This window comes from Rhinatrema bivittatum, chromosome 2 (assembly GCF_901001135.1).
Source record: "Rhinatrema bivittatum chromosome 2, aRhiBiv1.1, whole genome shotgun sequence".
Classification (NCBI taxonomy): domain Eukaryota; kingdom Metazoa; phylum Chordata; class Amphibia; order Gymnophiona; family Rhinatrematidae; genus Rhinatrema; species Rhinatrema bivittatum.
The window spans coordinates 256645709-256661375 of NC_042616.1; the positions used below are offsets into that span (position 1 = coordinate 256645709).

At 42.1% G+C, this 15667-nt stretch overlaps 1 protein-coding gene across 3 annotated transcripts in view; it reads left to right on the forward strand.

The window, feature by feature from the left end:
- The window catches only part of AZI2 (5-azacytidine induced 2), a 137113-nt gene extending 122537 nt beyond the window's left edge, over positions 1-14576 (forward strand). For all 3 annotated transcript variants that reach the window (XM_029589425.1, XM_029589423.1, XM_029589424.1), the window contains exons 7-8: positions 10446-10570; positions 13151-14576. In XM_029589425.1, coding sequence (XP_029445285.1) covers positions 10446-10570; positions 13151-13560 — 535 coding nt within the window. In that variant the 3' untranslated portion in view covers positions 13561-14576. The remainder of the gene's footprint in view (positions 1-10445; positions 10571-13150) is intronic.
- The last annotated feature ends 1091 nt before the right edge of the window (positions 14577-15667 follow it).

The window sequence follows — 15667 nt, forward strand, 5'->3', positions numbered from 1 at the left end:
TTCTTCCTTGAGTATGGCTTTCAGCATCAGAGTTAGTGGCAGCAGCTGTCTCTTGGTCTTGTGGTGGGTGCGCTGGGTAAGGGAGGCCTTCCAAACCTTTACGCAGGTCCCATGGTGGAGGAAGTCCTTTCCTTAGTTTCAGCTTTGCTCAGGCCTATAGTGGGGAGTGGCTCATATTGCTTCTCCTAGGACAAGTAGGATGGTAGTCTTCACATATGGGTGACATCATCACATGGAGCCTGGCATGGAAAACTTATGTCAAAGTTTCTAGAACTTTGACTAGGCACACTGAACATGCCCAGCATGCCCTATACCATGCATCCAGGTGGTATAGGGAAGTCTCTTTTTTTTTTTTTTTTTTCCCCCACAAACCTTTCGCCTCGCGATGAAGTGATTTTGTGGCTTTTCTTTTGAAATTGCCTTGGAAAACTTTTCCACTGATTAATTTTCGTTTTATATGTGTGTTTTCTTCGACACGGGTCCCTCTTAGGTTCCCCTCAGCCTCTCAGTCTGGTTTTTTGGTGGTTCAGTAAGCTTATTTTCGCTTCCATTCCTCCCATAGCTGCTGTGCCTCGGTGCCCACTGACGTTGGTCACCCGCCATCATCGCCTATCATTTTTTCCTTCTTTATTCGTATCGTCATGGCCTTGTCTGGTTTCCGTCTATGCTCCCAGTGCCCAAGGACCATGTCCATCATGGACCCACACAAGGTGTGTGTCCTCTGCCTGGGGGGTGCCGCTTGTGCAACCAGATGACCCCGAAGAGACATTGCACTCGACTGAATAAAAAGGAGAAGCTCTTTGGGTTGAGAAAGTCTGAGCCATCGGCACCAAAGGACATTGGAGCTGCACCAATGGACACCGAGCCATCCATATCAGTGGGGCTGTCAATGCCGCTGGAGGATAGGGGTGCTGGTGAGGATGGTTGAGGATGTAGAGTTCATTGTTATCGACCTCTGCATCATGGAAAGATGGGCTAAGCACAGAGGGAAGCTGAAGAAGAGGGAAACTGAAGAAGCATCGGCACTGGTCACCTTTGATTTACGGTGCCAGGCTCAGGATGGTGCCGGCACATACCATGATGCACTTGAAGCAATCTCACTGTGAAGAGTGAACATTCATCGATGCCAGGGGTCCGTGATGGTTTCCACCAGTCCTGGTGTCAGTCACTGATCTACTTCGGGGATCTGAGGAAGATTTGGCCACTCCTCCTGCCTCCCAGTCAGTCTTGGCATCGACAACTTTTGAGGAGGAGTTGGAGCACAGAATTCAGCTGGCAGTTGAGCGGACCCTACAGGGCATCGAGCCAGTAGCACAGATGATGCTGATACCCATGCTTTCCCTGCTGGAAATGCTGCTGTAACAGCTCAATCTGCGCATCAGTGTGTTACTGGCCCAGTTGGTGTCAGTTCCCGGACGGCCATCAATGCCCAGTGGAGCACTGATGCTTCCCCCAACCGATCTGGTACTCATTGCCGGTTCCTCCAAGGAGGGAGCTCCATCGAGCCCGGCTTGGGGCACCAAGGCCTGCAGCTCCTCATCCAGTTTTGCTAGTGCCACCGGTGCTCATGCCTCTGGACGAAGGCTGAGCACCTAGGCCCCATCCCCTGTAGATTACATTGAGGATGGGTCCCCTGTATGAACCCTGGGAGGATGACTCTGCGGAATCCTCCTCTTGGTACTCGCAAGGTCTCGCTTCAGAATAGTCTCCAGAAGAATGAAGGAGGTCTCCACCGGAAGACCTGACCTTCGCAGCTTTTGTGAGGGCAGTGGCTGAGGCCATCCTGTTTCAGTTGATGATGGAGGAGGATGCCAAGCACAAGATGCTGGAAATCCTCCAGTTCGTGGAGGCTCCTAAAGAAATTGTGGTGGTCCCGGTGCATGAGATATTTAAGGAGTTGCTGCTGAGAAAACTGGGAGTGCCTCAGGGATCTGTACTTGGACCGGTGCTTTTCAATATATATATAAATGATCTGAAAAGGAATACGTCGAGTGAGGTTATCAAATTTGCGGATGATACAAAATTATTCAGAGTAGTTAAATCACAAGCAGACTGTGAACATTACAGGAGGACCTTGCAAGACTGGAAGATTGGGCATCCAAATGGCAGATGAAATTTAATGTGGACAAGTGCAAGGTGTTGCATATAGGGAAAAATAACCCTTGCTTTAGTTACACGATGTTAGGTTCCATATTAGGAGCTACCACCCAGGAAAAAGATCTAGGCATCATAGTGGATAATACTTTAAAATTGTCGGCTCAGTGTGCTGCAGCAGTCAAAAAAGCAAATAGAATGTTAGGAATTATTAGGAAGGGAATGGTTAATGGAACGGAAAATGTCATAATGCCTCTGTATCGCTCCATGGTGAGACCGCACCTTGAATACTGTGTACAATTCTGGTCGCCACATCTCAAAAAAGATATAATTGCGATGGAGAAGGTGCAGAGAAGGGCTACCAAAATGATAAGGGGAATGGAACAGCTCCCCTATGAGGAAAGACTAAAGAGGTTAGGACTTTTCAGCTTGGCGCAGAGTCTGCTGAGGGGGGGGGGGGGGGGGGGGGGGGATATGATAGAGGTCTTTAAGATCATGAGAGGTCTTGAACGAGTAGATGTGACTCAGTTATTTACACTTTCGAATAATAGAAGGACTAGGGGGCATTCCATGAAGTTAGCAAGTAGCACATTTAAAACTAATTGGAGAAAATTATTTTTCACTCAACGCACAATAAAGCTCTGGAATTTACCAGAGGATGTGGTTAGTGCAGTTAGTGTAGCTGGGTTCAAAAAAGGTTTGGATAAGTTCTTGGAGGAGAAGTCTATTAATGGCTATTAATGAATTATACTTAGGGAATAGCCACTGCTATTAATTGCATCAGTAGCATGGGTTCTTCTTAGTGTTTGGGTAATTGCCAGGTTCTTGTGGCCTGGTTTTGGCCTCTGTTGGAAACAGGATGCTGGGCTTGATGGACCCTTGGTCTGACCCAGCATGGCCATTTCTTATGTTCTTATACCTCCGATAAACAGGAAGGCGGATGGGGTTTACCTTGTCCAACAGGCTACCGGATTAAAAAAGCATCAGCTGTCACACCAATTGGTAGTGGTTGAATCTGCCCTCAAGAGGGCCAAGCGCTTTTGGTTGCATGCCTCAGTGCCCTCGGGAAAGGATCACAGAGCGATGGACGCTCTTGGGAGGAAAGTATTCCAGAGGGCCATGCTTATTGCCCACATTGTGTTCCCACTGGCTCTACATGAGCCAATACTCTCGCAACCTCTGGAAGCAAGTGCAGATGGCGGCCAAGCAACTGCCTCAGCAGTAGCAAGACACTTTGTTGTTGGTGCATCAGGGCATGGAGTGTGGAAAATACGAGGTTCAGTCAACCTATGACTATTTGGAAATGGCAGCGAGAGTCTCTGCAGTGAGAATCAGCGCCTGAAAAATGGCATGGCTGCGGGCCTCGGATCTCCTACCAGAGGTACAGGAAAGACTCGCTGACCTGCCGAGTATAGGAGAGAATCTGTTCGGAGATAAGGTGAGGGACACGGTAGTCCAGTTGTGGGCTCACTATGAGACCCTCCAACATCTCTCCACTAGCACTCAGACCCACCCTCATCAGCCAGGAGGTCTGCGAGGCAGGGTCAGAGGAGGTCTTTCTACCACCAGAGGAAATACTGTCCTTCGCTTCTGTTCATGTGGAGCCTGCTTGAGTTGAAGCCTCTCCTAAGGCCTCCTGCCATGTCTTGGGACCCTAACATGGTGCTAGCTCAGCTGATGAAAGCTCCCTTTGAGCTGCTGCGCTCCTGTGACCTGAATTACCTGACCTTGAAGGTCATATTTTTGGTGGCAGTCACTTCAGCATGGAAGGTCAGCGAACTCCATGCCTTAGTGACTTATCTAACTTATACCAAATTTTATCATAGAGTGCATACGTAAGACCACCCTAAGTTCCTGCTTAAGGAAGTGATGGATTTCCATCTTAACCAGTCAATTGTCCTGCCAACATTCTTTCCCAGGCTCTATTCACACCAAAGTGAATGAGCACTGCAGAGTTTGGATTGCAAGACAGCCTTAGCCTTCTATCTGGAGTGGACAGAAGCCGATAGACAGTCCACCCAACTTTTTATTTCTTTCGACAGAAATAGGTTGGGAGTTGCCATTGCCAAATGGGCACTATCCAATTGGCTAGCAGACTGCATCTCCTTCTGTTATGCCTAGGCAGGACTGCATCTTGGGGGTCATGTCAAGGCTCATTCTGTCATAGCCATGCCAATGCTGGTGGCCCACTTGCAAGCAGTGCCCATGAAGGAGATCTGCAAGGCTGCAATGTGGAGTTCTCTCCATACATTCACTTCTCACTACTGTCTGGTTAGGGATGGCTGACATGACAGTAGGTTCGGCCAGTCTGTCCTCTGGAATCTCTTTAAGGTGTATAATCCAACTCTTCCTGCCTAGGACCTATTATTTTGATTCAGGCTGTCTCCTCTGTTTCCAACAGCACTGTGGTTATTGTGCCCGTTGGCACCTAGTTGGTGCTGGTTGGTCCCCTTTTGTGTTGGGGAGCAGCCTGTAACTAAGGATTCACCCATGTGTGAGGACTACCATCCTGCTTGTCCTAGGAGAAAGCAGAGTTGTTTACCTGTAACAGGTGTTCTAGGACAGCAGGATTTTAGTCCTCACGAAACCCACCCGCCAACATGCAGAGTTGGATTTCTCCTGTATTTTTATTTTTTATCGTAATTCTATGTTACGAGACTGAAGAGGGACCCCGCTAGGATGTGTGGTATAGGGCATGCTGGGCATGCTCGGTGTGCCAAGTCAGTTCTAGAAACTTTGACATAAGTTTTCCATGCAGGGCTCCATCTGATAGTGTCACTCATGTGTGAGGACTAACATCCTGCTGTCTTAGGAGAACACCTGTTACAGGTAAGCAACTCTGCTTTCTTGTAGTAGCAGCAGTGGGTGCTACAGCGGCCCTTTTGAAGCCCCAGGGGATGGGGGAAACCTCAACAGTAATAGCAGTTTGAGTGTCCTGTGGCAGCCGTGGTAGGTGATTATTTACAGTTCTGAGGAGGAGGCCTCTCCTTATCAGTGATAGCAGCCTCTGAGTCTCTACAGCAGGAGGGACGTCTATGGTTCTCGGATACCAAAATGGAGCAGAGGGACAGAGAGACCTTTGGTGGCTTTTTTTGATCTGTTCTGTAGTAGCTGTACCTCGCCCCGTTAGGGGAGGGCAATGGTGAAGATGGTGTCCTACTGAAAGCTACTCAGGAAATGTTCCTAAAAAAAAATCGCAGAATTAAAACCGTGATCTTGTTTATAGTTTATGCTGGGAAAAACTGGTTCTTTTCCTTTGAAGTTAATTTTGCTTGCCCTACCGCTGGTGAGAACAGTTAGGACAAAAATATCTGCCTTGAGTAATCAGGGTCTTTGAAAGCTTGAGAGTTATTTTAAAGGTAAACAATAAAAGTATTTACAAATAAAATGAGGCAGTGGACATTTAATATAGTACAAAGTATTTTACAATGCCACATGAAATATTTTTTTCTAGTGTATTCACCTTTTTCCCCACAAGGGGGAGTGCTGGTTATTTTAATTGACGTTGGAGTACAGTTGCATCGTGACATATTAGCTTGGTGCTTCGCTGGTAAAAACAGACTAGCTGGTTTTCGTGTTCTCATTTCATTTTAGCTATGCATTAAATTCCAGCTTACTGGCCTGTGCTCATGAGTTTGAGGTGAGCAGCTCAGCTGTACAGTCGCTTCAGTTTCTGAGAAACCCTGTTATAAACCCAGTGAATAAAAGCATAAATTATTATGGCAAACAAAGAGCATGAGGCCAGTCTAAGCCATCCAGTTTACTTTCTGCTGGATTACCAGAGATCCCAGGCGATCTCGTTTTCCTTTCACTTTGCAACTAAGGATCCCTCTGTGCTTACCCCATGCTTTCTTGGCTTCTACCACCTCCTGGGAGGCTGTTCACTTTGAAACTGGTGCACTTGCGCACATATATCGACCTGCACCCAGGGACACAGCCGTTTTATAATGTATGCGCCCATGTTATAAAATAGCCCGACTGCACACGTGCATAAAATTTTAAGTGGGTGTGCAAATGCCGCTTCTACCGCGTAAATCAGGGGATTCTTAAAGGGGTGCATACCACTTCATCCCCAGTTCGTCCAGTTGAGAGAGGTCCTCCAAACCCCACAGTTTAATAACCTTTACTCTCCCCAATTAGCCCCGACCATTAAAACCCTTCAGATCTGCCTAGTTTTCTTTCTTTTTTAACTTACACATCATCCACAGCAGAAGTAAAGTTATGTAGTAGGGGGCCTCAGTGCACACCAGATAATCAGGCTGAGCGCACAATTTAGCAGCCGTTTGGTCGCGCATTTTCGATGCGCATCTATTACCCCTTATACTGTAAGGGGTAATAGTGCCTTGAAAATGCGCGTCCAAACTCGTGAAAACTAATATCGCTCATCACATGCAAATGCATGTTGATGAGCCTATTAGTCGCCCAGGATACTGAAAGTAAAATGTGCGGCCAAGCCGCACATTTTACTCTCAGAAATTAACGCCTGTCCAAAGGCAGGCGATAATCATAGACAGCACCAGGAAAGTGTACAGAAAAGCAGAAAAAAAAAATCTGGTCTGCGGGTTCGAAAACAGATGCTCAATTTTGCCGGCGTCCATTTTCTGAACCTGTGGCTGTCAGTGGGTTTGAAAACAGACGCCGGTAAAATTAAGCGTCAGTTGTCAGACCCGCTGACAGCCGCCACTTCCGCTAATAAGGAGGCGCTAGGGACATGCTAGTGTCCCTAGCGCCTCCTTATTAGCGCAGGCCCTAATTTGAATAGAGAATCACGCGCCCAGGAAAGGTGCCTGGGCGCGTGTCGGGAGAGTGGGCTCTAACTGCAGGTTTTATTGCATCAGCCTGAATGTCAGTATTTTAAACACACATCTTAGGTCACACTCCAAAATGCCCATGCCCCACCCTACCCAGACCATACCCATGCCCTGCCCCTTTTTCAAAACTTTAGAGATGTGCGCACTGTAGGAGATAAGGATATATCTTGGTGGCATTTAAAATCCTCTCAGTGTGCTCAAGCCTGACTTCTTTGCATATCCCCTAATTAATGTGTGTATCAGGCTTTTAAAATTCACCTCTAAGTAAGGAAATGTTTATTAATGTTGCTCCTGAATCTGTCTTTTAACTTTTAAATTGTGATGACCTTTCCGCTGAAAAATATTTTGCTTCTTGCACGTTACTTATACTTTAGAGGTATTTGAATATCTCTAGCTTAGTTTATTAATTTAACGTACCGCAATTCTTTAAAAATATCAAAGCGGTATACAAATCCAAAATACATGTAAATTAATTACAATAAAATATCAGAACTAAACATAATAAAACAAATAACATTATAAGAAAATACAATAATAAAAATTCATTAGTAAATTACATTAAAAAAGCCTAAAATCAAGTACAATAATTAAACCTAACAGAATATTCAATAAAATTCTAAATGAATATAATTGACAACAGCAGAGTTTTGGCCATCACAGTAAAAATATAAAAAATAGCAATATTAGGCTTGAGTAACAAATCATTCCTTAATCCCCCTTTGAAATTTAATTCATCTCCTGCCTCAGCTGTAAGGAATTTTATTCTATGATAGTGGCTAGTGCCATAAAAGAGAGAGAAGACTAGCAAGGTTTCTCAAGCCTAATAGGTGAAGGGAGACTAAGCAAATGAATTTGGGATGAATGCAGGGCATGGGCAGGATTATAGGGGAGCATCAGGTGTGAAAGGTATTGGGTACAACCTCTATTTAAAAACAATAAGAATTCTAAATAGAATTCTAAAAACAACTGGAAGCCAGTGAATCTCAGCTAAAAGTTGAGTAACATCCAGTTTTTTTTGGCTCCAAATAATAATTTGGCTGAGGTATTCTGGACTAATTGGATGCATTTCAAAACTGTTGTAGTACAACCCAGGTAAAGAGCATTGCAATAATTTAGGTGATTTAAAACCATAGTTATGTGCATAAAAATTAGCATATTTGTTTAATCAGCTTGTATTCTCGCAATCACTATGTTATAAACATCAGTGCACATGTGCTTTACATTTTGTGCGCACAAACATACACACAAATAAAGGGGGTGGTCTAAGGATTCTGGGGCGGGGCCAACAGTTATGCTTCTAAGTTGCTATTTTAAGAGATGCACGTACATTTGGCAACTTGTGTAATTTTGCATCTGCTAATTATCTTGCATAATTGACATCAGACTTATTTATGGTGTACTGTTGGATGGGTGGGAGGTCTAGGGGGAACTGGGGCAAGTTCAGGTTGAAAACCCATGAGGATCTTGATGACCTGGATAAGGACTGGGCAAACTGGTGAAGGAATCTAAAAAACTGGTCATTTCAATTTTGCATGCATATTTTAAAATATATAGACTTCTGTGCAGAAATCTGCTTTTACATGAGCAAGTTCCACCCTTTTTTCACGCATAAAATATACACCGATTTTTTTAAATTGGTAGGAAAAGTATATGCATTCAGTACATTGAAATACTCTTTTTCCATGCATTCCATATATTTGCATGTAAGCATCCATATGCATGTTTTATAAAACACACGTATCTGATATACTCAGGTTATAAAATACTATCATAGATCTCCACACGGCCATATACATGTGTATATGCAGCCACATGGAGTTGTTTGAAAGCTATCCTCTAAGCATGTAAAACCTTTTCAAGATCCTTCTCTAATATATTTCTAAATTGATGCAAATATCAAAATATCCCCTTCCTTTTCTTTCCTCTAGGGTGCATATATTTAGGTTTTAAGTCTCGTTTCTTAGGAATTTTAGTGCAGACTCTGCACTATTTTGGTAACTTATTTTTAGATTGCCTCTATTCTGTTTCCTTTAGGAAATGGCCTCTCTTTCCTACTGTTTCCCTATATGCAATGTTCCAATCAAAATTCAGCAGCTTAAAATCTCCCTCGTACCACCTTTCCCTCTTCATTGTAGTCATGTATGACTTTGACTAACTCTGCTTGTGCCAGAATCCTGTGGAATACATTGAAGTATGGAAGTGCCATCTCACCTTTTTAAGATTATCTTCTTTCACAGTACACCTCCTCCCTTTCTTCTATCCCCCCTCCACCTGAATTTCTGTTGCTTTAATATATTTTTTACATGGTGCTGCTCCTCCTTTTCTGTCTGCCGTGTCCTTCCTGAACACACTATAGCCTGGGACTCGTTTGACCACATCTCTGTGACAGCAACAATATCTAAATCTGCCTGTACCATTAGTGCTAGCAAGTTTGGAATATTATTACTTAGACTAGCAGCCTGATGTACTAAGGGATTTCTCACATTTTCTGTCCGTGACGAAGGTGCTTAGTATATATGGGTAATGAGCATTTGTGCTCCCAGCCTTCCAGAGATTCTGAATGATTCCACTCATTTTCTTACCACAGTAGTTTACATAAACCAATCTTCCAGAACGCAGTGTTCAGTGTCCATTGTGTAGCTGAGGGCACAGAGTGGATAAAAAAAAATTCATCGTCGCAGAAAAAACTGTGCTGATTCTGACATGCCAAGTTTGAAAATTTGCTCAGTCTGACTACTGACCAGCTCTTTCATCTCCAAAGACTAGCCTGAGTGTTTCTTACAGTATTGGCAGTATGTGTGTGTGTTTTGAATGGACACATTTGTCTTGATATTATTGAGCAGCTTGATGGATAATGACACATTTCTCCTTATTAATTATGCCTCATGAATGATTATTATTACTCCACTGTTTCCTTGTTTTGTACTTTAACATGTCAACTTGCAAATCTGTCTCTTAATTGTTGGCAAAACTGAAACAAGCATATCATCTATTAGAAGGAAATGTAAGGTGTAATAAAAATGTAAGCATATTTACTATGGTGCTCTGCCAAATCAATGCCTCTGATTTTGCAAAAAAAAAAGAGATCAATTACTAAATCTGACAGGTTGGAAACCCCCCTACTGTATAATTAACTTGGTTTCAGGACACTAAAATATTAATGACTTAAATCAAAATTCTTTATTTTACTTTTCAAAGCAGTGAAGATTTGATCTCTTGGGTGTTTTATGGCATTTAAAATGTTAAATTGAATCTATATACTCTCTTCCCTGAGAAAATTACTATTTTCAGTGGCCTCTAAAACATTTTTCTAAGTTTTATTTAATGAACGATGGCCAATACCCTTTCGCTCCTACATTTATAAAAGATCTGATTTCTCTGCGCATACAAGATTGCTTATCTGGTATAGGAGTCGTGATCTCCACGAATGCTTTCTAGGTGTCTGTGAATAGCTAATTGAAGACGGAGAAGGTTTGGAATGCATGGCAGGAACGATTGTTCAGGGTTTTTTGTGTTTTTTTTTTTTTAATGTATTTTCAGTGTAAAGAATGTGCAGTATGCATACCAGGAGCTGAAGAGGGAAATGTCTAATTTACATCTAGTGACTGGAGTGCAAGCTGAGGTGCTAAGAAAACTGCGAGCCTCCGTTACTGCGACCAAGAAAGGCAAGTGGCAGTGCTGGTGGGAACAGGGGCCTTCTGCACGCTGCAGTTCCCAACAGTGCCATCGAAAGAGCAGCTAGCTATCGAAGCTCATCAGTATCTCACCTGCTGATGCTGACATCCAGGACTCTAGCAGAGATGCAGCTTTTACCTACTTTCTGCTCAGACTTCTATCTCATGCTGGTCACATTCACACATGAAGGTGTTGCTGATGTGTGTGAGGGGTTTTTTTTTTTTTTGTTGATTTACTGTATTTTTTTGCCTCAATACTGTATTCTGTTTCCCTTGTGGCTTTTTTTTCTCTCTCTTTTTTTTTTTTTATCAGTCAAGTGTTGCTTGTGTGTACAAGGCTGAAGTGTTAACATTTTTTTTCATATGTGACCTTTTACCATATCTACTTCACAATTTGGAAGCAAACTAGGCATGCTTTGTTGAATGCAGGGTTTCTCTTCTTTTCACAGATATTTTCAAAATGTCTAATCATCATCTTGTTTTTATTTATAAACTGCTTCACCTAAGGCACTCAAAACGGTTCACAATGGGAACGTTAACGCAATACACAGCTGCTCTTTTCTTAAATTGCCAAATTAGATAATGGTGATTGTAGTTAATTTTTTGCACACTTGAAGGGATTTAAAAAAAAAAAATCATATTTCTGTGTTTCCATGTATATATATAGTTTAAAATGGGCATCTTGTGTGCTTATAGCAATAGTGGTCCTGGGCAAGACCAAACCAACAAGTTGAACAATTTTGTTGAATCAGATGCTCTGGTTATGTCATGAATGCATATCCTTGGCACTTGTTTCATGCTTTATTCCTTCACCACGTTTTACATAATCCTGTCTATTCTAAATGTTTTGTCTTAGCATGGCTATTCTAGTCAGCTGCAGAAAGTAAATCTCAGCTTCACTTTCTGTAGAGAAGGTGTGCGAGACAAAAAAAAAATCCAACCAACTAGAAAGTGATTCTAGTGAGATCTACTGATTGCTAGTGACTGCTGGCCTTTAGCTATCGCAGTGCAAGTGAATGTTCATTCTCATGCATGACAGCTTGTTTTCTGCTTTTCACAAGATGCCTTTTTTTTGCGTCCATTCACCCCTCTCCACCCATTCCCAGCTACATAAATCACATCTTTATCACTCTCATAGTGATTCTTTATAAGGTATAAAATGCTTAACACACAAGGTGAATTCTCACTGCAAATGCTGTGATGTGCACTTAGTTCTTGAAGTCTGTACTTACAGTATTTTATTTTTTAATTGTAGGTAAAAGTTACTTTCTCTACAGTTGAAATTTTTTTTATTTGAAAATATAGACTGTTCTAGAAATACAATCTGCTGCTACACTTATGAGGGCTTATAACTTAGTTACATCAGCAAGAGTTTGATAGTGCTGGAAGGAAGCACAAAGCATAACCTACCCTTCAACTCACAGCAATTTTGAGTAGCTCATGTAGTTGAAAAGTACGTGATTACTTTTGCTGCATTTAGAAAATGTTTAAAGAGAGAAACTGCTATGGTGGTTTCTTCTATTTAAAAAAAAAAAAAAAATTGCCAACATAAAGTGCATACTCTGAAAATGGCTGTGTGCTTTGCATCTATTTGTGCGGGCGGTTGGGAACTGTTTTTCCCCATCCTAAACATGCCCCCAGGCACGCCTCGTCTAAAAGTCTGCATGCAGTGGTTTTTTGACAGGTTGATTTCCCAGGTAAATGGATTTGAAATTGCCCTCAAAACCTAGATGAGCAGTAAAACTCCTATGAGTGGAAAGAGGCAGTGCTATCGGAGATTGGCTTGTAGCCAATGTCAGTGGTGTGCATTGAAGTAGGGGGGCCCATCTTTAATATAATACAGTAGCCACACAAATTGATAGGCAATTTAATGCTTTACCACCAAATGTATTGTAGTGTATCATGTTAAGCGGAGTTAAAAGGAAGTCATTGTTCTTCTGGAGAACAGTTTGTGGTCCTGTGAAATTGTTATACCAAAATAGCCCTGACAAGTTTACCAGTAACCCCTGCTGCTGTTATATGTGGCATGCACAGCCCCAGAGAGAGAGAGAGGGGCAAAAACTGTAAGTTATGATTTCACCCTGTTAAGGCAATTGTGGAAGGTTTGGACCCTTGTGATAGAGCTTATATTGAGGACAATTGGAAACATACTATACTGATGAGGGAACAGTGAGTTAAGTAGCCTTTTTTTTTCTTTTAAATCCAAAAAACATCGATACTTCAGGTGCTTGGATGACTGAAATTGATCAAAAAAGTAGCTGTTACCCAAATGTAAAATAGTGGACCGGCCACACAGCGGAGATAAAAGCTCACGCTCGGAAATAAATCAACAAAAGAAATAGAGTGTGAGCAGCATTCATTAGGTTCAGCAAGTGATCATTTTGTTTTGGTTTTTTTTAATCCCATTTCTACAACTGTTGAAATTTAGGAAGGAGAATATGAAAGAAGTTGTGACCTTCTGATCTCTCCTGGAGTTATTTCTGACAGGTTGAATTCTAACTGCAGGTGATGACTGGACAAATAACACTCAGTTGTGTTCTTTTTTTTTTTTTTTGTTTTGTTTTTTTCCAGTCTCACAGTGTACACCAGTACAGTGCATGGAAGACCTGGAGAGGGACAGCACGAAAGTACATCCGGTTTCTTCCAGCGCTGTGTACAAAAAGCAGGCCTATCCCTCCCAAGAAGATCAAAGTCTCTGCCATGCTACAGCTTCTCCATCACAGGGGGATGTGAGACTCCTTTCCGACAGGGTCAATCTCAGATTGCAGGCAAATGAGAGGCTCAGCCCCCTTGGCGGGTCATCCTTTCAGGAGCATAATTCGTATGGGAAGAGCTCTTTGGAAGAGAACTCCTGGGTGTTCCCAAGCCCCCCAAAACCCAGCAACACACTGTTTTGGGAAAGTAACAATAACTCTTCTTCATTCAACTATCCAGGGCGTTACTTTGATAAACAAGAGATGAATAATCATTTGAAGGGCTGAGAGCGGGATGGTTTTTATTGTGCTTGCCTGAGCACTGGATTTTACCATAGAACAATTTATACAAGTTGGCTGGACTGTTAAGATGAGGATGACATGCGATTTTTGTTGCAGTCCAACATAAAGAGCTGTCAGTCCAATGGACAGCATTTTTGCAGGCTGGAAAATGCTCCATGCTTCCTGTTTTTTACAGGCTTGTAAGAATGAGACTGGTGAGTTTCCAAAGCTGTGAACACACTTGAGACGCTCTAATTAACACTGGCAAACTATCTCGCGATAAGGTATTTGCATCACTTTTCATTTTCTTCCAATTCAGAAACATGGATATTGGTCTAAGAACGTGTGACAAATGAACCAGAAATGTAAAAGTATGTGCATATCTATATTTATATATATCTACAAATAGATATATATAGAAAGTTATGTGGATAGATCTAAAATAGGAAGAAAAAATATTGTGAGATGATGCATTTGTACTATAATTTAAAACTGTTCTAATACATTGTTTTAATCATTTTTTTCTTGGTATGGTTTGAAGAGTAATATGTAAAAGATCTGTATAAATAGTGACAGTTACATGGATAACAGTTATTGCATTAACCACTGCTTGCTCCATAATCAGTAGAAATGACAATTGTGAAATGAAGTGTTGAAACGAATGACTCTTTTGTAAAGAGCTGTATTTAGAAGGCAGACAAGTAGATGACATTTCTTAGCCTTCTACCTTTTTTTTATTTTTTTTTTATTACTGCTGCTCATGATGCATTTTGGGGTTCTTAAAACCCTCAGCTGCATTAGGTCCTGAAGTGTTTTGGGGCCCCATAGGTGGATCGCAGACAACTTGCAAGTGAATTTTAAAATGTAAGCACCACTTGGAAAATCATGATCAAAAAGCCAGGCAGCTAGGTAGCTACTTGCTGGTGCATTTTAATTTAAAGATGAATGCTACTGTCTTTCCTGTTGCAGTATTTGAAGAGCTGCACTTTTGCAGAATTGATAACATTAAAATTATACAAAAAACTAGAATCCTAGTCACTGAAGTGATTTTATTTGGTGGGTGGTGGGGATGTGCTTTTTGGCAGGCCAGTTGAAAAGGTTTGGGACTTGCTGCTCTTCCATGGCATCTAACAGCAGCCTCAAGTGCCTCCAGGTATTGCAGAGCACAGCAGCTACCCTTTGGGTAGGGGCCAGATCCATCAACCATGTGGTGCCAATTTTGCGGCAACTACAGTGGCTCCTTGTTGAAGCAGGGTAAAATGTTAAACTTTGTTTTGTTTTCACGTTTGTATCAATTGACTACTATCTTTCCCCATTACTTTTCATATACACTTCCACAAGAGCATAATCAATCTTCCAAACAAGCCCTTCTATGTTCCCCCTACGCTGGCTTTACACATTAGCTGCTGTGCTCCACAAATACGGAACAAAATACCTCTAGTGCTATGCCTAGAAACTTGCTACCTCACCTTCTACCCCAAAGATCAAAGCTCTTTAGCCAGGCCTTCCCCTAGACCCTACCCTCAACCTCCTGCCTACCCCAGCTTTTGTGACCATGAGTTTCCCAAGGTTCACCTCTCCCAGGCTGTTTCCTCCCTAATTAGATATCATCATTATACCTCACACTTTGTTGCCTAATTTCTTTCCTTTCTATATGCATGCATTATTTATACCCTATGTACCTCACCTGCAATCTACCTCACATCTATATATATGCATTTGGTATTTATTTGTTTTCTTCCTTCCTTCTGCGAAATCCACCTTGTGCCGACCTATAGGAAAAAGAAGGAATGTCAAATGTTTATAGCTAAACTTACTACTCAGCATGGCGGCTTGGTAAATGTACTCTGGTGACAAAATGAAGACCATAGAGCAGAGGTTCCCAAACCTATCCTGGAGGACCCCCAACCAGTCATGTTTTCAGGATATTCACAATGAATATGCATGAGATAACTTTGCTTGCACTTCCTTGGGCATAAAGTAACAAGAAACATGTGATTTGGCTTTTTAGATTTAATTACTCTCCATTTCCCAATCCAAGCTCAAGAAAAATTACAATTCAGGTTACTGGAAACTTGTTACCTCACCTTCCACCCCAAAAACAAGCTGTTCA